At 46.0% G+C, this 25,480-nt stretch overlaps 1 protein-coding gene across 1 annotated transcript in view; it reads left to right on the top strand.

The window, feature by feature from the left end:
• The first annotated feature begins 477 nt into the window (after nucleotides 1-477).
• LOC115464831 (oocyte zinc finger protein XlCOF6-like) overlaps nucleotides 478-25,480 on the top strand; it is a 57,805-nt gene continuing 32,802 nt past the window's right edge. Inside the window, exons 1-2 of the mRNA XM_030195189.1 lie at nucleotides 478-680; nucleotides 4,875-5,001. Of these exons, the coding sequence (XP_030051049.1) occupies nucleotides 657-680; nucleotides 4,875-5,001 (151 nt within the window). The 5' untranslated portion in view covers nucleotides 478-656. The remainder of the gene's footprint in view (nucleotides 681-4,874; nucleotides 5,002-25,480) is intronic.

Here is a 25,480-nt window from a genome sequence, read left to right as displayed (position 1 = left end):
TGCTAAAAGTTATTCTGTTATTATGCCTCCTTTGTGCATGTTTGAAAAATATAAGTGTGTTTAAATAAAAATAAAAATGCTACCAACAAAAGAATGACGACGAGGGAGGTGCAGCAGATCGTACGTTTTGTTTGCCTTGTTTTGAGTGTACGCGCAAGACGATGGAGCGGGGTGAGGGGAAAGAGTGGCTTCAACGTTTTGACGTCACGCCGCCTCTGCTCAATTAAACCTCCTTGAGAAAGGCTCAGTAGCCATTCTCCCGCCCCGCCCATTTCCACAGCGACCCAGTCTCCCTCTCTTTTAGTTCTCTCCCCTTCCTTATCAGAGGGCAGACCCTTCTACTGCTAGTCCAACCCCTGGCACCGTTCTGACCAATCAGCACTAAAAGGGGTAGGGCTAAGGATACAAAACCGTTTCTCTTAGCAGCACTAAAGCTCCGCCCCTGCCATTATGATGTCATCAATCTGTGCAAACGAAGACACGAGGGGTCGAGCAGAGTCTTTTCTTGTTAACCATTAGGTTAAAGATTAAAACTTCCATCATCAAATCTCAGCTTCTGCCCTTTTGTCTCTTCTCCCAGCGTTGCAAAAGACAGGCCATTCAGCTTCTCTCCCCATTTATTTCCAATCCTGCAAACTACAAAAGCAGAGGGGGAAATGCCTGCAGGAGCTTCTGCTCAGGTAGGAGGATTGTTCCCAACTTCTTATTTTGTTGCAAACATTGCTGGGCAGACTTGGGGCTAGGGAATGATACTGAGGGGATGGAGGGAAATCAGGGGTCCTACAAAGGGAGATTAGATTTTCTGGTTCAGGTTCTGGGTAACTGGTTTCTGGTTGCTGTAATCGCATTGTAACTGTGTCTGCAAATTTTATACATACTCAGAAGTCTCTACCTCTGTTGTGCTGAGTTATGTGATTTGTAGAAGGTATATACATTTATAGAAAACTAGTAAAAAAGGCCCGTTTCTGTTAGAAATGAAACGGGCGCTAGCAAGGTTTTCCTTGGAGTGTATGTTGCAGAAAGAGCGTGTGTGAGAGATGGAGTGTGTGTGTCAGAGAGAGAATGTGAGAGAGAGAGAGAGACAGAGTGTATGTGTTTGTGCGAGAGAGAGAGTGTGTGAGAGACAGTTTGTGTTTCTGTGTGACACTGTGTGAAAGAGGGGGACAAAGACAGTGAGTGTGTGAGTGAGAGTGTATGTGGTAGACAGAGAATGAGTGACTGTGTGTATGGTGTGAGGAACCCCCTCACCCCCTCCCTCTCCCCTGCCCCCTTGCAGCCAGGCATGTGCAGCGACCCTCCTCTCCCCGTGTTCCCCTTGCAGTCATCCATGTCCAGCATCCGCCTGCAGCCACCCATGCCCATCAAGCCTCCTCTCCCCCTGCTGCGTCCTTCCTGTCTCCCCTGCTCCCCCTGCAGCCACCCATGTGGTCTCAGGCCCCCCCCCCCTCAGCATCCCTCCTGTCCCCCTGCAGGCACGCATGTGCAGCGTCCCTCCTCTCTCCCCTGTCCCCCCTGCAGCCAGCCATGTCCAGCGACCCTTCTGTCCCCCTGCCCCCTCTGCAGCTACCCATGTCCAGCGACCCTCCTCTCCTGTGCAGCCACCCATGTCTGAGGACACTTCTCTCCTTTTTCCCTGTTCCTCCCCTGTGGCCAGCCATGTCCATCGACCCACCTGTCCCCCCTGATGACCACCAACCCTTCTGTCCCCCTGCCCGCCCTGCAGTGTCCGTCCTGTATCCCCTGTTCCCCTTGCAGGCACCCATGTGGTGTGTGGCGCCCCATCCCTATCTCCCTGTTCTCTGCCCCCCCTGCAGCCACCCATGTGCAGCGACCTCCCCTCCCCTTCCCCTTCTTCCTTCCAGCCACCCATGTCCAGCGAGACCCCTCCTTCCTCCCCCAGCCGGCGCAGCACCCAAAGTAAGCCCCTTGTCCCCCCCTTCGCGCATCACCCGACCCCCCCCCCCCACCGTGGCACATCACCAAGCCCCTCCCCCCCTCATCAACCCCCTCGCCACCCGCAACCGCTAATACAAACTGTGTCCGGCGGCTGCTGCTTCTGCTATTCAGCAGCCCGTACATAAAGAAAACAAAAAAAAAAAATTCTCCTAAATCGCACCTCCATTGAGAAGCAGCTCACATTGGCTGGAGTCTCAGCATGCGCTCCTCCTCTCCCCTCTGACGTCTCGGCGTTTCTCCAGGGTCTTCCGGCAGGGGCACTGACGTTGAGGGGAGAGGAGGAGCGGCTGCAGAGACGTCAGCCAATGTGAGATAGTTCTCCACGGAGGTGCGTTTTAGGAGGTTGTTTTTTTGTTTGTTTGTTTTCTTTATGTACGGGCTGCTGCTGCTGAATAGAAACAGCAGCAGCCGCCGAACAGAGTTTGTATTAGCGGTCGCGGGTGGCGAGGCGGTCGATGTGGGGGGGTAGAGGGGCTCGGTGAAGCGGCGGGGGAGGGGTTGGGTGAGGAGGGAAGGGGGGTAGGGGCTTTCTGATGCCCCGTTGCACGGGTTGTTGTGGCGATGCGGCGGGGGGGGGGGGGCACTTAAAGGTGCACCATCAAGGCTGTTTGTATGTGTGTGTGTGTGTTTCTGTGTGTGTGTGTGTGTTTGTGTTTCTTTGTGTGCGTTTGTGTGTGTGTGTTTGCGTGTGTATGTGTTTGTGTGTGTTTGCGTGTGTGTGTGTTTATGTGTGTGTGTGTTTGCGTGTGTGTTTGCATGTGTGTGCGTTTGCGTGCGTTTATGTGCATGTGTGTTTGTGTTTGTGTGCGTGTGTGTTTGTGTGCGTGTGTGTGTTTGTGTGCGTGTGTGTGTTTGTGTGTGTGTGGGGGGGGGGGTTTGCGGGTGGCTTTTGTGGTCGTATGGTTGGGGAGTTTGCCAGCAGTCTGTAGCGATTCCTAGGCAGGGGGAGGAGTACGGAAACACTCCCCCTGCCTGGGTCGTTGTTTGTTGGAGGGGGTTGCCAGTTGGTAGGGGTGCCTTTATGGATCCCTTTACTCTCTGTGTTCCGCCCTCGAGGGCGGGGCAGAGAGACATGGTGAGTTGGATGGCTTCACCACCATGAACTTACGAACTGTTTAGGGATTTTGCAGATGGCTTCAGCAGGTTGTCTTCAGAATGTTGAGGTAGCGTTTTATGTACAGATGGGGCGTGGCTGAGGGCGGGTCTATGTGTGAGGGTGACTGGTCCTAGCCTATGAAGACTACAGGATTTTTGTGCTTCTCTGCCTTGGAGTGAGCTTCAGAACGTTCAAGGTGGGATTTATTAATACAGATAAACATATTGGCCCCACACACATAGTAGATGATGACGGCAGAAAAAGACCTGCACGGTCCTTCCAGTCTGCCCAAGAAGATAAATTCATATGTGCTACTTTTTTATTTGTACTGTCCTCTTTAGTGCACAGACCGTATAAGTTTGTGCACTGAAGAGGACCGTTTTCATCTCCATCACCACCCGCGGGAGGGCATTCCACATATCTACCACCCTTTCCGTGAAAAAAATGCTTCCTGGCATACGCCAGAGGCTGCTCCCCCTTCAACCTCAATTAATTTCCTCTAGTTCTACCACCTTCCTGTCTCTGGTTCGTCTGCGGATTAATACCTTTCAAATATTTGAACGTCTGTATCATGTCACCCCTGTTTCTCTTTTCCTCCAAGGTATACATGTTCAGATTGGCAAGTCTTTCCTCCTACGGTTTCCAATGCAAATCTCATACCATTTTTGTAGCTTTTCTTTGCACCGCTTCCAGTCTTTTTACATCTTTAGCAAGATACGGCCTCTAAAACTGAACACAATACTCCAAATGGGGCCTCGCCAACGACTTGTAGAGGGGCATCAACACCTCTTTTCTTCTGCTGGTTATGCCCCTCTCTACGCAGCCTAGCATCCTTCTGGCCACGGCCGGCGCCTTGTCACATTGTTTCTTCACCTTCATATCCTCCGACACTAACACCCCAAGGTCTCTCTCCTGAGTCGAGCTTACTAATCTCTCCCCTACTATTCGGTATCTCTCTTTTGGGTTTCTATACCCCAAATGCATCACTCTGCACTTCTTGGCATTAAATTTTATCTGCATTCATTAATTGTACTCCGGACTAGCATTAACATATCATTTTCATTTATTAAACAACGTGCCCAATATCCCTCATTACAAACTTCGATATTCACAACCACTCGCCAATAATCAATCCAAGTCTTTATTAGAGATGCAAACAGGGAGAGAAGACTCTTTCCTTCCAAGACTAGAGTGCTTACATTTATACCCCTTAAACACATATGAGGTAATTGATTAATCTATACAGAATTCCATGGAATCAACATAACATACTTTTTTAGAAGGCTGAAATTAAGCTAAGCAAGGATGCTAAAAGTCTAAAGTGTAAGGGCATAGGTCAGTGGAAAACCTATTACATAGCATTTCTCAATTACCTTTATTAATGGACAAACATTTATTACCTGTTTTTCAACAGAATAAGCTTCGCCTTCCTAAAAGAAGATATCTATCTATCACAGATATTGGTCAGTTTCAGACCTTCTTTTAACCTCTCTTATCTGAAGGCCTTTCTTTGTCAATAATTGAGCCTGGAAATAGGTGGGAAAATGTGGGATACAAATGCAGCAAATATAAAGAGGTCTTCGGTACAGTTCTACTTACTGGCCTTTTTCTAGGTGAGCTAAGCCAGGATTTTGTCAGTAGCTCACTTAAGACAATTTCTTGCATTTCTGTTAAAAACATAAGTTTAACGTTCTCAGTTCCACAGATTTTAAATTAATATGCACCTAGGTGACTTTTTCCTGCTCCTTTGAGCACCGGCATTGGGAGATCCTGATGGATGAGATGCAGAAGATTCCGAGTGTGTTTCTGCTTTGTATTTCAGAAGTGGTGCACATTTGAGGACATCGCTGTCTCTTTCTCCCAGGAGGAGTGGGAGTATTTAGATGAAGAGCAGAAGGAGCTTTACAGGGAGGTGATGAAGGAGAATTATCAGACTTTGATCTCACTGGGTAAGGAATAATTTTACATTTTTATTATCAGTGTTTGGGCATCATTATAAAGCCAAAAAGTAAACGGAGAAAGAGCAAAAAAATCACACAGAAAATGAAATATAATAATACTCAAAAATAGAATGATGTAGAAATGATGTTGCACTCAAAATGATCACATCAGTGATCAAATAGCCAGCAATTGACAGTCTCCCATCACAAATTGGCACCTATTAATCATAGATTAAAAACAGAACCTCCAGTGTATATCTCCTGTTAAACCCATCAAGTACGTTAAAACTATGTAAACAGTGATAATGACTTTGAGCCATTACCCACCTGACTGTTCCATCGGGATCAGCCATCTTTCCACCCTAGACGTTCCCTAGTTCTTTGTAAGAACAGGACCTGTGGGAGGAGCAGACACTCGAACCTGCGTCGCAGCTGGGTGACATCAATGTGACTCTCACAGATAAGGGCACCTGCTCTTGAGGCATCACACCAAAGGGGCGTACAGCTCGTGCCCCCTTGAGCACCCCCTTCATGTGCAACTTTGCATAATTTTGTGTGTGACTTTTTGCTTTTTGAGAAGTTTTTATTATATTGCTAGGTGAGGTAAGAGTTAAGCGATTATTTTTGTTGAATTTATTAATTGTAGTATGTTTAAGATGAATTGGATTTATGTTATACTGGATTCGATTGAATGGTATATTCCTGTTTATATCTCTGTTAATAGATGTATGAGGCAGAAAGTCTTAGAACTGTGCCAGTAAGGGATCATTTGATTAATTGTTCATATTCAATGAACAGAGAAATTCCTAGAGGTATTTCAGAGAGAGGTTATAGGATTCGGAGAACCGGAACCCAATGTAGATGTAATTTGGTAAAAATTGCATGTACTAATCAGGAATCTTTCTTTTTCCGATATCTGATTTTTACATTCATTCACGATCTGTTGTTAGCAAGACTAGTATTCTCAAGGTCTTATTGGTAGAGAGTCAGTCAGGCTTTGTGTTTACAGTTGAAACCTAAACAGCATCCATCGGGGAACCTAGATGGAAGGATGTTTGTCCCTCAGGCTACAAAATTGCTCATCTCCCTGGATCTAATAAATGGGGTGGTAAGATTGCAGTCGTACACAGTTGTTATTACAATTAAAGTTTTAGATTCTTTAGGTTCTCCATCATTAGAAATGATAGTGTGTGAAATTTTAGATGATTCATTAGTGGGCTTTTAAGCTGCTTTTTAGTTTATTTTCCTCAGCAGTGATAGTTTTTATTATTTTATAATGATTTTATTTTATGTTTAAATCATTTTTATTGATGACACAACATATACAGACACGTTTAGATTTACCATCAATATTATGAGCCATCGTCCATTTTAGTTAACCTTCCCCTACTACCCTCTCTCCCTACTCCTCCACCCACCCTCTACCCCTTCCCTCCCCTCCTCTGAGCTACGGGGACAATTCCAGTTAAACATCATTAAACACATAACTATATATTCAGCAACTGACTCCTAGTTCCAGAAGGCATTGTTTTTAAGAACAGACTCCAGCTCTCCAGAAATTGTTCTGCTGTGGGCGTTCCAGAATTAGTAGTCTCTCCATCCTCAGTAAAGATATCATCTGTATTCTCCATGTCTAAATCGAGGGTCCTTTTACCTCAAGCCAGTCTAAAAGAATGGTTTTCTTTGCTATCAGGGTTGCACGTTTCACAAAGTCTAAGAATCCTTTAGGCCGTGGAGTACTTAGTTCTGGTTTACCAAACAGTAATAAGGGTGAGTATCTCCACTTCGCTTCCCATATGCTCGCTATTTGATTGAGGAGGCTTGACCAAAACATTACAACTCTTGGGCAGTTCCAGAACATATGTCCCAATGTCGCTTCATTCCCTCCACACTTTGGGCATGCCCCGTCAGGAGAAACTCCCATGTGGCATGCCCTGCGGGGGGGGGGGGGGGGGGGGGGGGGGGGGGGGGGGGGAAACATGTATTCTCAATGCAAGCCTGTATTGGAACTCCCAATACGCTGACCAGGTGGTCACCTATCGCAAGGTTAACACATGATCTTTAAACACATTGATTGGTATCTGGGTTGAAAAGCCTCTCCCCCAGTCTCTGGCGTATTTTGCATAATCCAACTCAGATTTAGTGTCCTTAATATGTCTATGATGATACAGTAATGGTACTTTTTGTTGCGAGTTCAAGGAAAGCGCCGAGGCCAGTTCCTCCTGTACATCCTCCGTAAGTGCCTCCCAAGGCAAGCTTGACACATAATGGTGTAATTGCCAATAGTAGAAGTGGTCTTTTGGCCCCAAAAGTTGTAATCCTTGTAAGTCTATGTAAGATTGGAGCTTTCCCTCCTCGGTAATTATTTGCTACTGCTTGGTCTTTCCACCTGCCAAATACTCCGTATAAGAGACCTGGTGGAAAGGCTGGGTTGCCGCACAGCGTCAGAAAGGGAGTCGCTCTATGGGAGCAATGATGCGGTTTACATATCCATTTCCAAGTCTTTTGGGCAGCTGGTAGGATATTAGAAACTTCCAGGACAGGTGATATTTTACATTTCAGCTGCTGAAGTGATAAGGCTTAAATAAGTTAAGTTCAATCTTAGTTGCAGAAGAATCTGAGGTTCTTCGAAAGCAGTCATTTAGATGTCTCATGGTACAAGCTATCGATAACGATCTGGTATTCAATAAGCCCAGGCCTCCATATTCCTTTGGGGTACACACCATATTTAAAGGCAATCTTGGCCTCTTCCCCTGCCACAAAAATGTCTGTAATGTTGTGTTCAACTTTTTTCTCATCTGTGTTAGTAAGGTATAGTGGCAACATTTGAAAGACATATAACCAGCATGGTACAATCATCATATTATTCATGGCAATACGCCCCAAAAGCGAGATGGGAAGCGTTTGCCACTGTTTCAGTTTTATTTTTGTGTCTATTAACAGCTTTTGGATATTTAAGTTATAAAGTTTAGACAGATCTTGTGGGATTTGTACTCCTAAATATTTGATCTCTACCTCTGTTTTTAGTTTGTAATCATCCTCAACCCCTGAGGTAGCTCCCTGGGGGTATGGGGGCAGTGGTGTGCTGGAGCAGGCTCTCACAGGCTCACAAGAGCCGGTTGTTAAGTTTTTAAGAATTTTGGGAGCCGGTTGTTAAAGTAGGGCCCTCCATGGCTACTTTAACAACTGGCTCCCAAAATGTGGGCTTGGGCCCCCTGCTGAATTCTCTTTTACTTTGCTGGTGGGGATGCTGAGCACTGCCAGCCAAGTAAATAGACTGCTGCTGCTCCCAGCTCCTTGTTTCTAGCTCTGAGCAGCAGGCTTGGACTTCTCCAGCATGTGTGAGAAGTTTCAGCATGCTGCTCAGAGCAAGATGTTGGGAGTGGTGGCGGTCCATTTATTAGCTGCCAGCAAAGGTATGCCTAGCGTGCCCGCACAAAGGGAGGGAGGAGAGAGAGGCAAGTGTTGCTCCCCCCCCCCGGCCATCCCTGGCCCTTCCAACTGCAGAGCTGGCTACATCCGGAGAAAGAGCCTGTTGTTAAAAATTTACCAGCACACCCCTGTATGGGGGCATTATGTAGGATTTCTGCAGATTTATCTTAAAGCCTGATATATCCCCAAATTGAGATAATTCTATTGATTAATGTTCGCACTGAAGAATCAGGGCATGTTGTCACAATCAGTAGATCGTCAGCAAAAGCCATCACTTTAACCTTGTCTCCCCCCACTATTCTGTCCTCCTTAACTAGGGTCCTTAATAATGGTTCAATGGCCAACAAGAACAGCGCGGGGGAGAGGGGGCATCCTTGTCTAGTTCCTCGCAATATGGGGAACTGCTGGGTTCATACGCCATTGACCATCACAGCGGCCGTCGGGCTGGAATGTAATGTCCGGATCGCCTGATAGGCCCAACCTTGAATTCCAGAGTATCGTAATACTTCAACTATATATTCCCAACCTACGCCGTCAAACGCTTTTTCACCATCTAGGCTGATCAGCGCTGCTTCAGCCTTTATTTGCTGACACTGGCCCATTGCAAGCAATAGTCTTCGTACATTCACCACTGAGTGGCGATTCTGGACAAACCCCACCTGTTCGGGACACACTAATCGGGGGAATGTACTGGTGAAGCCTATTTGAAATCAATTTGGCCAGTATTTTTACGTCCACATTTATCAAGTAAAGATATGATTTTAGTCACCCTTGATGTAGAAAGTCTGTACACCAATATCCCACAAGAAGAATCCATTGAAATAATTAAAGGAGAGTTGCTCAAACAGAATGTACAACCCAGGATCCCAGTTCAATTTATTATAGAACTAGCCACAATAGCACTCACAAAAAATTTCTTTGCATTTGATGGCGTTTTCTACCAACAGATCAAAGGTACAGCTATGGGTGCCACATTCGCACCATCCATTGCCAACTTATATGTAGCAAATTTTGAAAAGAAGTATATTTTAAAGAACACATATATGAAGAATATATTTGGAGAAGATACATAGATGATGTTTTTATGATCTGGAGAGGCACAGAAAGTGAATTAAAAGATTTCTATAAGTGGCAGGGGCGTAGCCAGACACCCAAGTTTGGGTGGGCCTGGACCCAAGGTGGGTGGGCAGAACTCCACCTTGTCCTACAAGTGATTTGGTTTCTCCCTCTCTTGCCTGCATGCCATATAGTCTTTCAAACATCCCCTCTCCCCCCCCCCGTATATCTTTTAAATAGCAGATTTTCACCGGCAGCAAACAGTTGTTGGGAGTTTTTGGCTGGTGGGGCTTGGGGTCCCTGCCAGCCACATTATAGGCGTGCTGCTACTTGGTGGGCCTGAACCTACGCCACTGATAAGTGGTTAAATACTTTGGACGTCAATTTGAAATTTCAAATGAATTTTAACAAAGTAAGCATCCCCTTTCTAGATATCAGTATATGCATCAAACAAAACAAATTCTCCATAGATATTTATCGTAAACCCACAGATGCCAATAAATACCTACATTACGAAAGTTGTCATAGTAAAGCTCTTAAAACAAATTTACCTTAGTCAATTTTTACGGTTAAGACGGTTACGTTCAGATACAAAAACATATACACTCAGGTCTCAAGATATGTCTAGACGGTTCAAAGAAAAAGGATACCCACAAAAATGTATAAGAGAAGGTCTACAGGAAGCTTCCAGCATTCCAAGAGAGACATTGCTTAAGCCAGGACAAAAAATAAATAAAGATAAGATAATTTGCACATTGCCATTCACCAATATAGCGCGGATTCCTTTGCTTACAGAAATATGCAGATTAGCTGATTACATGTAAATTCAGTCTATTGGAACTATGTTCTAGTCTAGTGGGACCTGGCTTTCCAGCTGCTATTCTTGTACTGCAAATTCACCCCCCTGAGACCGTTTACTGTGGGACACCTGGGTCTCAGGGTATAACAGACTCCACCCCTGGATAGGACCTTCTTTACTCACATTAACCTTACGGTCCTATCCTCCACCCCCACGGCTGTTAGTCCATTCTCCTTAGCAACTGTTCATAACCATAGTACCCAGTTCCTGGCTCCCCCCGCCAGGTAAGTACCTCTTTGGGTTTGGAGGGAACCTTCTCCTGACCCTTCTCTTGAGCTCTCCTTCAGCAGGCCTCTTCCTTCAGTCTCCCTGCTTGTAATCCTCCGGCTCTGGGTGTTGCAGGTCCCCCCCCATCTTCTCTCCCCTCCCTCGGCTTAGAGGGTGCTTTTTATAGTGTCCCCAATAATCCATCCCCCCTCTCTTTAGGCCTCTCCTCCTGCTTCCAGAAAGGTCCGCACCCAGAACTCTCTCCACCTTTCCAGCTTCCACTCAGAGAGTTCCCCCTGGTGGCCTCCCCAGGGAAGTACAGGTCCTATGCCACGAGCACCCCCTAGCCGTTCCTTCTGGTCACTACCATGGACTATCCTCTTTGGCTCCCTCTAGCGGCCAGATCAGGGCATTTTCAGGTTTCCGGTAGGCGAGCGCCATCAGGCGGCCTCCTCATGTAAGGGCAGACACTGTGTTTATCACAGTATATATAACTTCAGGTTTTAATAATAAATTACTGTTTTATTTTTGCGATCTGCTTCATTTGTTTTCCATCTTGGAGCTTGCAGACCGTTTGCCTTTGTGTTTTCTTGAGTCTGCTTGTGTTTCTGGCCTCCCATGTTTTAAGATTAAGGTTATCAGGGCATCGTTTGCATAAGCAGGGAATCCCTGGAGTACCATTGCTGCCTCATAATAGTCTTGCAATGCTCCTACTATTGAGGGGCCTAACATTTTATAAAACTCACTCGTGTATCCGTCGGGCCCAGGAGCGGAGTGGCTAGGCAAGGATTTAATAATTTCTTGCAGCTCCTTCCCTGAGATTGGTTTATCTAAGTCCCTCGCTTCTTCACTAGTCAGTTGGGCTATACCCGCCGTGCGTAGGTATTCCTGCACAGCAGCCAGGGTTGGCGCCTGTTTCGATTTTGTACATAGTGCTGAAAAAGTTTTGGAAAACCTGGGCCACCTTCTCCCTCTCATTCTGGAGAGTACCTTCTTCATCTTTTACTGCTGTTATCACTCAGTTCTCTCCCCCCCCCCCCCCCCCGCAGTTTTTATCTGTTCGAGCCAATAGCGTCCCAGTTTTGTTGCCAAATCTTTGTAGTTTGTATTTCCTATATACTAATGCTCTAGAGGCTCTCTCGTGGAGTAGAGTGTTTAACGCTATTTGCGCCGATTGCATTTGTGCTTTAAAATAATTACTGGGGGGTTGAATAAATCTGCGCTTTTTGAAATTTTTTTTTCTCCAGATTAGTAATGGCCCAATCTACGCTCCCGCTTGGCCGTGTAAGCAGTTATATCTCCCCTTATAACTGCCTTTGCCGCTTGCCAAAATATAGCAGGGCGGTTCTTATAATCTGAGTTGAATTCTGCGTACTCTGCCCACCTTCCCTGGATATATTGCTGGAAATCCTTATTCGCAGCCAGGTAGGATGGGAAACGCCACCCTGCCTCTCTTTGATCTGTGCCAGGGACCTTCAGATCTATCCAAACCATCGCGTGGGTCTGTTATTTCTTCTGGTCCAATCTCCGCTGCCCTTACCTGTGCGAAAATCTTCCTATCCACTAGTATATAATCTATTCGCGAGAACGTGCTGTGTGCTCTGGACAGGTGCGTGAAATCTCGGCCCTCCGTATGCAACGTCCTCCACGCATCTACTGTACTAAGTGCTTGCATATATTTGGTTTAGGGCTCTTGATCTTTGTCCTCCTCTCATTTCTCGCCTAGGCGCTGAGCAGTCTAGCAGGGGGTCTGCCACTAAATTAAAATCTCCTAAAATTAGTAATGGCAGGGATCTATAGAGAAGACAAGTTTGCACTATCTCTTTATATAAAAGGCAACACCAACGTTCTATGAAGCCTCCGGCTGGAAGTGTGAAGGGGGAGAGATATCCGGTTTCCCCATGAGTGTCTGCCCCGCCCTCTCTGTAACACAAACAGTCAGTGAAGGAAAACAGCAGAGCAGGAAATCAAATCGCTGGCTCTGTAACAGTGAAGGACTCAGAGGGGGGAGGGGAGAGAGGCCAGAGGGCAGGGACACACACACTCCCACATGCACACAGAAGAAAACATTGCTAGCCCCCGTTTCATTTGCATCAGAAACGGGGCTTTTTTACTAGTGTTATCATAAAATGTCCTGTCATAGAGATTCGGTCCATACACCTCTACCACTAAATATTCTTTATGATGGAGCCATAAGTGTATTATCACAAACCTCCCTTGGGGGTCACTTCCTATTAGCTGTGATTTAGCCACCAGGCCCTTCCTAATTAAAATGGCTACTCCTCTCTTCCTCCCCTCTGCCGAAGCCACATGTACCTCTCCAACCCAGCTGCGTTTCAACTTTTGATGCTCCTCCGGGGACAGGCGGGTTTCCTGCAAACAGATCACATCCGCTTTATGCCTCTTTAAGGCAGCTAGGATCTTAGCCCTTTTTACTGGTGTGGAGACGCCCCCCACGTTCCATGTTAAGAACCTTATTAAGTTACCTTTTACCATTTAATTTACTCAGGAGGCTTACATCACAATGGTATTTAACCCCTGGAACCTTCGGTGCCCAGCTCACCGCGGCTCCCTGTCCTATCTCATAATGGATCTTCCCTGCGTTCTGCTCAATATTACTAACATCAACATTTAGTAAACAACAGTCTTGGCTTATCGTCTGCCTTGTTCCCCAACACTACTAACATATCCCTCTGGACCCTTCCCTTCATAATCCCCTTCCCTCCCTCCTCCCCCTCCCTCTCTTCCCTCCTCCCCCCACATTTCCCTGCAATTAACCCCACACTCTCCTCTCCCAACGTCTGCTAGGAGAGTGAGGATCTAATGATGGTGGGTTGCCCCCCATCCCAAACTTGTTCAAGACCCTAATACAAATTATCGCTCTTAACCTTAACTTATCAACTTATTAGCAATTAACATCCCCGTAAAGTTCTTTATACTATCCTGTATGGTTTACTTGGCTTCAGTCTGCATTTCAGCCTCGTTCTTCGGCTGTGCCAATCTCCGTCTCATCCTGGACTTCTCTCTGCATTTACTCATTGTGAGCCTTTCAACTATGTCCTGAGCCCTCCTTGTTCTCATGCTGTAAGGCCTTTTGTGCTTCTAGCGGCGTTGAGAAGATCTTCCATGCCCCTTCTATTTGGACTTTTAGAAGCGCTGGATAAAGCAGCATGAAGCGTTGTTTGTTTTCCACTAAGCGTTTGCAAATAGGGTTAAAAGCTTTCCTTCGCTCTTGTACAGCCATTGAATAGTCTTGAAACACTTTTATGTTTGCTCCTTCAAATATCAATGTGTCCCATTTCAGGCGGGCCCCTCTCAGTATTTCTTCTTTATGGATAAAATTATGTATTTTTATAATCACGTGGCTCCAGTGGCGTTTCTTTTCCCCACTCTGTGGGCTCTCTCTAGGCACAGTGGCCCTGCACTATCAGCGCAAACTCCGTCTTCAACCAGCGCTCCAATTGAGTAGGTAAGGATCGGTCTGGTACCGACTCAGGTACTTCGATCAATCTTAAGTTCGACCTCCTGGATCTGTTTTCAAGATCGTCAATATGTTGAGTGAGGGAGCTTATCTTGCGCTGCAAATCTTTGACCGTCGCCGCCATATTAGCCTCATTGTCCTCGATCTCTGACACTCGTACCTCCAGCTCTCCGGTCCGTCGGGTCGTCTCCTCCAAGAGTGTTTCCACCCCAGCAAGCTGGTCGGATAGTTTATTTGAGGTTCTAGCGCGGTTTTCACTGCCTCCGTTAGCTGTAATAATTGCGTCGCATTAAACACAGGGCTGGCTTCCTGTTTCGGGCTCGCCGCCATCTTTACCTCTCCCAGCCCGCGCTGCTTTTCAGGATTTTTCTTCGCAGTTCTACCCGGCATTACCCTGCTTTCTCTGACTACGAAGGAGTCCATGCACTCTGGTTAGTTAATTTTTTCTAATTCAGGTCTTTCCGCAGATTTTAATTGGCGCGATGGGTTATTAGGGGAGGGCTAGCCCAGGAGAGAGTAGAACCACGTCTTTCTCTCTCAATCCATCACGTGATCCTCATTATTTTATTTTATAAGAGGAATATAATAGATTATGAGTGTAGTTTGATAGTTGGTAATAGTAATTTACATTTAGATAATGGTTTAGATTCTAAAACAAATTATTTTTATTTTTTTAGATTTTTTTTTTTTTTTTTTTGGATCACTGGGGTTTGTGTGGCTGAGGGTTCATAAATCACATGAAAAGGGCCATCAGTTGGATATAATTGCATTTTTTAATCAAGGATCGCGTGACCTATTCTTACAGGGAGGTCCCCTGTTCAGATTATTTTTTGATTTTGGTAGTACTTGGAGAGGAAGGTCCAAGCCGAATTGGAATGTAAAAACTGCATATTTTTCTAGTTGACCCGCTTCAGTTCTGGACTAAGGTCGATGAAAGTTATCTACTACTACTACTTAGCATTTCTATAGCGCTGCCAGGGTTACGCAGCGCTGTACAAGTTTAACATGGGGAAGGACCGTCCCTGCTCAAAAAGAGCTTACAATCTAAAGGTTACAAACTATGTAGTCAGTGTAGGTATCAAGAGTGGGGAAGGTGGTTATGCGCCAAAAGCAAGGGAGAAGAGATGGGTTTTGAGTAAGGACTTGAAGATGGGCAGGGAGGGCGCATGACGTATGGGCTCGGGAAGGCTGTTCCAGGCATATGGTGATGCGAGGCAGAATGGGCGGAGTCTGGAGTTAGCGGTGGTGGAGAAGGGTACAGAAAGGAGTGATTTGTCCTGAGAGCGGAGGTTACGGGTGGGAACATAAGGGGAGAGGAGGGTAGAGAGGTAATGGGGGGCTGCAGATTGAGTGCATTTGAAGGTTAAAAGGAGAAGCTTGAACTGTATACGGTAGCGGATCGGGAGCCAGTGAAGTGACTTGAGGAGAGGGGTGATATGAGAGTATCGGTTCACGCGGTAGATAAGACATGCGGCAGAATTTTGGACAGATTGAAGGGGGGATAGATGGTTAAGCGGAAGGCCAGTGAGAAGAAGGTTGCAATAGTCAAGACGAGAGGTGACGAGCGAGTGGACGAGGGTTCGGGTGGTCTGTTCAGAGAGGAATGGGCGAATTTTGCTAATATTATAGAGGAAGAAGCGACAGGTCTTAGCTGTCTGCTGGATATGGGCAGAGAAGGAGAGGGAGGAGTCGAAGATGACTCCGAGATTGCGGGCTGAAGCGACGGGGAGGATGAGGACGTTGTCAACAGAGACGGGAAGAGGAGAAGAGGGTTTGGGTGGAAAGACAAGGAGCTCAGTCTTTGCCATGTTCAGTTTCAGATGCCGGTTGGACATCCAGGCAGCGATGTCTGAAAGGCAGGCCGAAACTTTGGCCTGGGTTTCGACCGTGATGTCGGGAGTGGAGAGATAAAGCTGGGTGTCATCAGCATAGAGATGGTACTGGAAACCATGTGATGAGATCAGCGAGCCCAGGGAAGAGGTGTAGATCGAGAAAAGAAGCGGTCCAAGGACAGAACCTTGAGGAACCCCAACAGAGAGCGGGATGGGGGTGGAAGAAGAGCTACTACTACTACTACTACTATTTAGCATTTCTATAGCGCTACAAGGCATACGCAGCGCTGCACAAACATAGAAGAAAGACAGTCCCTGCTCAAAGAGCTTACAATCTAATAGACAAAAAATAAATAAAGAGCCATTAGAATATACTCTGAAGGTGCGATGGGAAAGATACGAAGAGAACCAGGAGAGGACGGAGCCCTGGAACCCGTATGAGGACAGTGTGTCAAGAAGTAAATTATGATTGACAGTGTCAAAGGCGGCAGATAGGTCGAGGAGGATGAGGATGGAATAGTGACCTTTGGATTTGGCGAGGAACAAGTCATTACAGACTTTAGAGAGTGCTGTTTCTGTCGAGTGCAGTGGGCGAAAGCCGGATTGGAGCGGATCGAGGACGGCCTGAGAGGAGAGGAAATCAAGGCAGCGGCTGTGGACAGCGCGTTCAAGTAATTTGGAGAGGAAGGGTAGAAGAGAGATGGGGCGGTAGTTGGAGGGACAGGTGGGGTCAAGTGATGGTTTTTTGAGAAGTGGTGTGACTACAGCGTGCTTGAAGGTGTCAGGGACAGTAGCAGTGGAGAGAGAGAGGTTGAGGATGTGACAGATTGAGGGGTTGACTGTAGGAGAGATGTTGTTAAGCAGATTGGTGGGAATGGGATCAGAGGAGAACAGGTGGTGCACTTAGAGGAAGAGAGAAGGCAAGCAGTTTCTTCTTCGGTGATCTCAGGGAAGGAGGAGGAGGCCAGGCTAGGTTGGTTGGGGGAGTGGGTTAAGAAGTCACAGGGAGGAGAAGGCTTGGAAGTGAATTCAAGGTTTATCTTCTGCACCTTATCGCGGAAGTAGTCAGCTAGTGTTTGAGGAGAGAGTGAGGGGGGGTGGGAGCGGAGGGCACTTTAAGTAGGGAGTTGAGGGTGGCGAAGAGGCGACGAGGGTTGGAGCCGAGAGAATTAGTTAATTGAGAATAGTATTCCTGTTTGGCAAGGAATAGGGAGGACTGGAAGGAGGATAGCATGAATTTGTAATGGGTGAAGTCTGACAGGGTGCGAGATTTCCTCCAGAGTCGTTCAGCAGATCGGGTGCAGGAGCGAAGGTAACGGATGCAAGGGGCTAACCAGGGCTGAGTATTAATGCGCTTAGTGGGTCGAGAGACAGATGGTGCTAGGGTATCCAGAGCAGTGGAGAGAATTTCATTGTAGGCAGAGACAGCCGTGTCGACAGATTCGGAAGACAAGATGGAAGGGAAGAGATTGGAGATGTGAGAGGATAGGATAAGGGGGGTCGACGGCCTGGAGATTCCTGAAGGCAGTGGCTATAGTTGGGCGAGGTTGAGGGGGGGGTGATGAAGTGCGAGGGTGATTAGGTGATGATCTGAGATAGGAAGGACTGATGAACTGGTTAAAAGACTGGAATTGACAAAATTGCCTTTTTTGACCCAGAAGGTTAGGATGGTCTGATAAATGATTTACTGACGATGTATTGCTTCTAAAAGAGAAGGTAGAAAGCTGGAAAGGAAATGGAGATGGTGGACCTGGATTGGAGCTTATAAATGACAATTAATCTTGAGTAAAACAGAGTATCATTCCAAATGAATAGGAACGAACACTTTAGGTCCTAAAGAACTTTTTAATATTGTGAATTCCCTTCTTGATGTAAACTTTTTAATTTCTACTACTAATTCAGTGGCTCCTAAGGCTTCTTGATTAGAAGTCAGTTGGACGTAAATGTTAATGTTAGTGATTTTGTGACACAAAAAGATCTGCTGTACCAGTTGATAGGATCTGGGAACAGTTTAATGTGATTTATGATACCAGACAACATCTATTACTTTGTTTTCCTGCTGTATGAAAGACGAGATCGTGTAAGTTGCTTAAATTGTCTTTATTCTATCAGGCTGCATCGGTGTGGAACTCATTGCCTTCATCAATCCAACTGGCAACACAGTATTTGATATTTAGGAAATTGTTCTAAACTTTTCTATTCAAAAAGTATGTTTTGTTATCTGTTTAATATCAGAACTGCAGTTATTTCTTTGTAATTCCTTAGTCTCTTTAGATGGTGAACTCTTTGGGCACAAGCGATTTATAGGCTCCTTTGTAATGTAAAAATACAACTATGTCCATGTTCACTATCTAGTAATAAGGTTAGGGTGGCCCTAGAATGCTGATGTCCATATATGGGCAAAATGCTCTTCAGAAAAATGCCCATATATGGACATCTGACACCTAACAGTAATACCTCGGCAGCCATTTTGAGAACTGGAATCAAGGAGGCCATTTTGAGAAATGGAATCAAGGAGGAAGTGAGTAGACATCACTTCTGCCAGTAAGCCCGGGGAGTCTATCGGGAAAGGGAGAGGTTTGACAGGGGTGGATATTTTAGGGATTTTATCCTCGGGTGTGTGTGGGGGGGGGGGGGGGGGGGGGGGTGGGGTTGATGACATATAGGAGGATTTTTCTGTAGATTCTTGGAGGAGGTCTACCAGAGGGGGGTGTGAAACAGTGTGGCTGCTGCCATGTGGGGTGTGTGTGTGGGGGGGGGGGGAGGAAGGGGGAATTTGATGTTGCTCGGAGAGTGTGCATGATCTGCATTGATGCTGGTCAGGAGGTCTTAAGTCAGAACATAACTAGTCATACTGGGTCAAACCAGTGGTCCATCTAGCCCAGTATCCTGCTTCCAGCGTTAGCCAATCCAGGTGACAAGTACGTGGCAGAAACCCAATTAGTAGCGCCTTCCCATGCTACCAGTCCCAGTGCAAGCAGTGGCTTCCCCCGTGTCCATCTCAATAACAGCCTATGGACTTTTCCTCCAGGAACTTGTCCAAACCTTTTTTTTAAACCCAGATACATTAACCGCAGTTTACCACATCCTCTGGCAGTGAGTTCCAGAGCTTAACTATTCTTTGAGTGAAAAAAATATTTGTTTGTTTTAAAAGTATTTAATGTAACTTCATTGAGTGTCTCCTGGTTTTTGTACTATTTGAAAGATTGAAAATCGATTCACTTCTACCCGTTCTACACCACTCATTGCTTGTAGATCTCAATCATATCCCACCTCAGCCGTGTCTTTTCCAAACTGAAGAGCCCTAACCTGTCTAGCCTTTTCTCATATGGGAAGAGTTCCATCCCCTTTACCGTTTTGGTCGCTCTTCTTTCAACCTTTTCTAATTCCTCTGTATCTTTTTTGAGATAAGGCGACCAGAATGCAATACTAGAGCTGATGTCACACCATGGAGCGATTCAGAGGCATTATAATATTCTAATACAGCCTTTTAAGTAGTAGTAGTAGTAAGTCCCCCATGCTTTTTCAGAGGCATTATAATATTCTAATACAGCCTTTTAAGTAGTAGTAGTAGTAAGTCCCCCATGCTTTTTCAGAGGCATTATAATATTCTAATACAGCCTTTTAAGTAGTAGTAGTAGTAAGTCCCCCATGCTTTTTCAGAAGTATTATAATATTCTAATACAGCCTTTTAAGTAGTAGTAGTAGTAAGTCCCCCATGCTTTTTCAGAGGCATTATAATATTCTAATACAGCCTTTTAAGTAGTAGTAGTAGTAAGTCCCCCATGCTTTTTCAGAGGCATTATAATATTCTAATACAGCCTTTTAAGTAGTAGTAGTAGTAAGTCCCCCATGCTTTTTCAGAGGCATTATAATATTCTAATACAGCCTTTTAAGTAGTAGTAGTAGTAAGTCCCCCATGCTTTTTCAGAGGCATTATAATATTCTAATACAGCCTTTTAAGTAGTAGTAGTAGTAAGTCCCCCATGCTTTTTCAGAGGCATTATAATATTCTAATACAGCCTTTTAAGTAGTAGTAGTAGTAAGTCCCCCATGCTTTTTCAGAGGCATTATAATATTCTAATACAGCCTTTTAAGTAGTAGTAGTAGTAAGTCCCCCATGCTTTTTCAGAGGCATTATAATATTCTAATACAGCCTTTTAAGTAGTAGTAGTAGTAAGTCCCCCATGCTTTTTCATTGGCTTTCTCCACTGAATCTTGGAAAGGCGAAGGGGTTTGATATATCACCTTTCTGTGGTTAGAAGATAACATAAGAGCATAAGCGTTGCCATACTGGGGCAGACCAAAGGTCCATGAAGCCCAGTATCCTGTTTAACAGTGGCTAATCCAGGTCACAAGTACCTGGCAAGGTCTCACAACAGTAAACCAGATTTTAGGCTGCTTATCCTAGAAATAAACAGTGAATTTTCCCAAGTCTACCTTAATAATGGCTTATGAACTTTTTTCTTTTAGGAAGTTATGGAAACCTTTTTTAAACCCTGCTAAGCTAACTGATTTTACCACATTCTCTGACAAATCCAGAGTTTAATTGAAAATTAAGGGGCCCCTTACTAAAGGGTTGGCACGCGGCAAGCAGTAGTTTTGTCTTCCCGCGCATGGCCATTTCTTGTTGACAAAAGGACAGCCTTTTACCCACTGTAGTAAAAGGGGGCCTCAGCATACGTCAAATGCACGCACTGGCGCTAGCGCAGGCCCCCTTTTAATGCAGATTAGTAAAAGGATCCCCGAGTGAAGAAATATTTTCTCTGATTTGTTTTAAATTTACAACTTTGTAACTTCATTGCATGCCTCCTAGTCCTAGTACGCTTGGAAAGAGTAAACATGCGATTCATATCTACCCGTTCCACACCTGTCAGGATTTTATAGACCTCTATCATGTCTCCCCTCAGCCTTCTGTTCTCCAAGATGAAGAACCCTTGCTGCTTTAGCCTTTTTTTCATCTAGAAGTTGTTCCATCCCCTCTGTCATTTTCGTCGCTCTTCTCTGACTTTCCTAATTCCGCTATTTTTTTAAGATGCATTGACCAGAATAGCATACTGTATTCAAAATTCATTCGCATCATGGAGCCGATACAAAGGCATTATAACATCCTCGTTTTTGTTTGTCATTCCTTTCCTAATAATTCCTAACATTCTATTGCTTCTCAAAAAAGGTATAGTGGAGTGAGAAAAGGTACAGAGAAGGGCGACGAAAATAATAAAGAGCATTGAACGACTTCCCTGTTGTCACGGTCTCAGACTCTCGGACACTGGAACAACGTGAGCCCTTGGGCTACTGTTGAGGAGCGGCAGCAGCAAACAAAATCCCCCAACCAGGACTGGACAAACGAGCGAGGATGGAGCTGGAATCTGGAACGGACTTGGCTGGAATAGCAGGACTGGAGCAACCGGATTTCACCTGCGCTGACCACCGTTCCCCAGAGGTTGAGCCCCTAGGTGCGGGCGGCCTGCAGGACTTACAGGACGGAGCTGGTAGACAAGAAATACTGGACTGGACTGACTGGAACAACAGGATTCTCAAACCGGACACTGAATACTAAACAAGCTTGACTGAAACAGGATTCAGGGCTCAGGATTCTCACACAGGGTATAGGGTACTGAAACAAGCTTGACTGAACAGGGGCTCAAGGTCAGAGGGGAAAAGAACAAACAAGGCAGGCTAGGCGGAAAGCTTGGCAGACACAGGATGCAGGATACTCAGGCAGGAAAGGGACTGAAGCTAGAGACAAGCAGGGTCAGAACCAAAGCTGAAGGCTTGCAAGACAGAGACAAATAGGAAGGGAACTGTAGCTAGGGACAAGCAGGGTCAGAACCAAAGCTGCAGGCTTGCAAGACAGAGACAAGTAGGAAGGGAACTGAAGCTAGGGACAAGCAAGCAGGATACAAAGCAACAAACACAGACAAACAATAAAAACAATGGCAGAAGGCTGACAAGCAGCCACAAAAGGATAAAAGCAGAAGAGCTTTAAGAGCTTAACTGTATACAGACTACTACTATTACTACTACTTATCACTTCTGTAGCGCTACAAGGCATACACAGCACTGTACATCATACATAAAAAGACAGTCCCTGCTCAAAAGAGCTTACAATCTAGGTAGGACAGACAAACAGAACAATTAAGAGGTAAGGGAATTAAAGAGGAGGGGATAAAAGGTACAGGGCAAGTGGGTAGTGGTTAGGAGTCGAAAGCAGCGTTAAAGTGGTGGGCTTTTAGCCTGGATTTGAAAACAGCTAAGGATGGGGCTAGACGTACAATGTCGGGAAGTCTATTCCAGGCGTGAGGTGCAGCGAGATACAGACCAAACAAGAAGAAGGCAAGGCATACAGGCAAGAAACAAAGCAAGGTAGAAGTGCTACTTTCAGCGCACAAGGAGGCATAGAGGCAAGAAACAAAGCAAGGCGGAAGTGCTACTATCAGCACACAAGGCATGCAGGCAAGAAACAAAGCAAGGCAGAAGTGCTACTATCAGCACACAAGGCATGCAGGCAAGAAATAAAGCAAGGCAGAAGTGCTACTATCAGCACACAAGGCATGCAGGCAAGAAATAAAGCAAGGCAGAAGTGCTACTATCAGCACACAAGGCATGCAGGCAAGAAATAAAGCAAGGCAGAAGTGCTACTATCAGCACACCAACTAACCTAGGGACCTATGGCGTTGCAAAGGCCCTGCTGAAAGGGCCAGGTGCATAAGGCAATTACAAGTGAGGTCACAGGTAAGGGTGCTGCTTAGTTCCAAACAACCCAAGCAAGTCTGGCAAACAGGAAGATCCAAACCGGACTGGAATGACTTCTGAAACATGCTTGGGAAACAGTCTATAGCAGCCACCGGTTCTGGCCACCAGAAGGCGAGGTGAGCACAGACATGGAAAACAGTGGCAATCGTAACACCTATGAAGAAATGTTAAAGTGGCTAGGGCTCTTCAGCTTGCAGAAAAGATGGTTGAGGGAACATATATAATAGAGGCCTATAAAATAATGAGTGGAGTAGAACTAGTGGACGTGTATCATTTGTTTACTCGTTCCAAAAATACTTAGGACTAGGGGGCGTGCGATGAAGCTACAAAGTTGTAAATTTAAAGCAAATCGGAGAAAAGGTTTCTTCACTCAACATGTAATTAAACTCTGGAAATCGTTGCCAGAGAATGTGGTAAAAGCAGTTAGCTTTGCAGGGTTAAAAAAGGATAATTTTCTAAAAGAAAAGTCCATAAGCCATTGCTAAGATGGACCGGAGAATCAGTGGCTGCTTGTGGCAGGGAGTTTTGTTTTCCCAGCGATCCGGTGAGTGCAGTGTTCTTCCTCTCCCCCCCTCCCCCCCCCCCCCCCCCCCCCGTTTGTTTCTGGCCATGTTTGATGGCAGCTGAAACGGTGATGCGCTGTTCCCGTTGTGGGAAGCGCAGGTCGGCGGCAGGGCTCTGTAGCGCAGGCTGCACTGAAGAGGGAGGAGAAGAGTCCAGTACTTTTTTTGGCGCTGCGGTTTCTCCGCACAGGGACCGTGGAGACGGGTGCCATCTTGGATTTCACCAGAGCTCCGCTGTCAGACTCGCAGCTTCTGGCTCCTTCCCCCACTGTCTCCAAATGGTGAGACTTGGCTGGATTAGAAACCCCGGGGGATAAGTACATAAGTAATGCCACACTGGGAAAAGACCAAGGGTCCATCGAGCCCAGCATCCTGTCCACGACAGCGGCCAATCCAGGCCAAGGGCACCTGGCAAGCTTCCCAAACGTACAAACATTCTATACATGTTATTCCTGGAATTTTGGATTTTTCCAAGTCCGTTTAGTAGCGGTTTATGGACTTGTCCTTTAGGAAACCGTCCAACCCCTTTTTAAACTCTGCTAAGCTAACCGCCTTCACCACTTTCTCCGGCAACGAATTCCAGAGTTTAATTACACGTTGGGTGAAGAAAAATTTTCTCCGATTTGTTTTAAATTTACTACATTGTAGTTTCATTGCATGCCCCCTAGTCCTAGTATTTTTGGACAGCGTGAACAGACGCTTCACATCCACCTGTTCCACTCCACTCATTATTTTATACTAGTAAAAAAGGCCCGTTTCGGAAAGAAATGAAACGGGCGCTAGCCAGGTTTTCCTCGTAGTGTGTAGAAGCGCTGCCGGGCCGCCTCCTCTTCCACATTGCGCCCTCTCTCCCGCCTCCTCTTCGTCGTTCCGCCCTCTCTCCTGCTTTCGGCTACTGATTGGCTCCTTGAATGTGCTCCGCCCTCAACGTCATGACGTTTGACGCGAGGGCGGGGCCCACAGACTGTGCTACAGAGGTTCGAACCCGCCTCCTCTTCGTCGTTCCGCCCTCTCTCCTGCTTTCGGCTACTGATTGGCTCCTTGAATGTGCTCCGCCCTCAACGTCATTACGTTTGACGCGAGGGCGGGGCCCACAGACTGTGCTACAGAGCTTCGAACAAACGAACTGGCTTCATTGACGTCAGTGGTCAATGGAACGTTGAGAGTGGTTTTTATGTCCAGATGGGGCGTGGCCTAGGGCGCAGATGGGCGTGGCTGAGTGCGGGAGTCCAAATAGCCTAGGTCAGGAGCCACAGTTGGAGTGAGGTGAGCTTCAGAACGTCTGAGGGGGATTCAGAATGTCTGAGGGGGATTTTATTTATATAGATACCTCTATCATGTCTCCCCTCAGCCGTCTCTTCTCCAAGCTGTATAGCCCTAGCCTCCTTAGTCTTTCTTCATAGGGAAGTCGTCCCATCCCCGCTATCATTTTAGTCGCCCTTCGCTGCACCTTTTCCAATTCTACTATATCTTTCTTGAGATGCGGCGACCAGAATTGAGCACAATACTCAAGGTGCGGTCGCACCATGGAGCGATACAACGGCATTATAACATCCTCACACCTGTTTTCCATACCTTTCCTAATAATACCCAACATTCTATTTGCTTTCTTAGCCGCAGCAGCACACTGAGCAGAAGGTTTCAGTGTGTTATCGACGACGACACCCAGATCCCTTTCTTGGTCTGTAACTCCTAACGTGGAACCTTGCATGACGTAGCTATAATTCGGGTTCTTTTTTCCCACATGCATCACCTTGCACTTGCTCACATTAAACATCATCTGCCATTTAGCCGCTCAGTCTCCCAGTCTCGTAAGGTCCTCTTGTAATTTTTCACAATCCTGTCGCGATTTAACGACTTTGAATAACTTTGTGTCATCAGCAAATTTAATTACCTCGCTAGTTACTCCCATCTCTAAATCATTTATAAATATATTAAAAAGCAGCGGTCCTAGCACAGACCCCTGAGGAACCCCACTAACTACCCTTCTCCATTGTGAATACTGCCCATTTAACCCCACTCTCTGTTTCCTATCCTTCAACCAGTTTTTAATCCAGAGGAGATCCGGGAAATTATAGACCGGTGAGTCTGACGTCGGTGCCGGGCAAGATGGTGGAGGCTATTATTAAGAATAAAATTGCAGAGCATATACAAAAACATGGACTGATGAGACAAAGTCAGCACGGATTTAGTGAAGGGAAGTCTTGCCTCACCAATCTAATGCATTTTTTTGAGGGGGTAAGCAAACATGTGGACAATGGGGAGCCGGTTGATATTGTATATCTGGATTTTCAGAAGGCGT

This window comes from Microcaecilia unicolor, chromosome 3, assembly GCF_901765095.1.
Source record: "Microcaecilia unicolor chromosome 3, aMicUni1.1, whole genome shotgun sequence".
NCBI lineage: Eukaryota > Metazoa > Chordata > Amphibia > Gymnophiona > Siphonopidae > Microcaecilia > Microcaecilia unicolor.
Note: the sequence above shows the minus strand (reverse complement) of the source record. Positions and strands in the feature narration are given on the sequence as shown.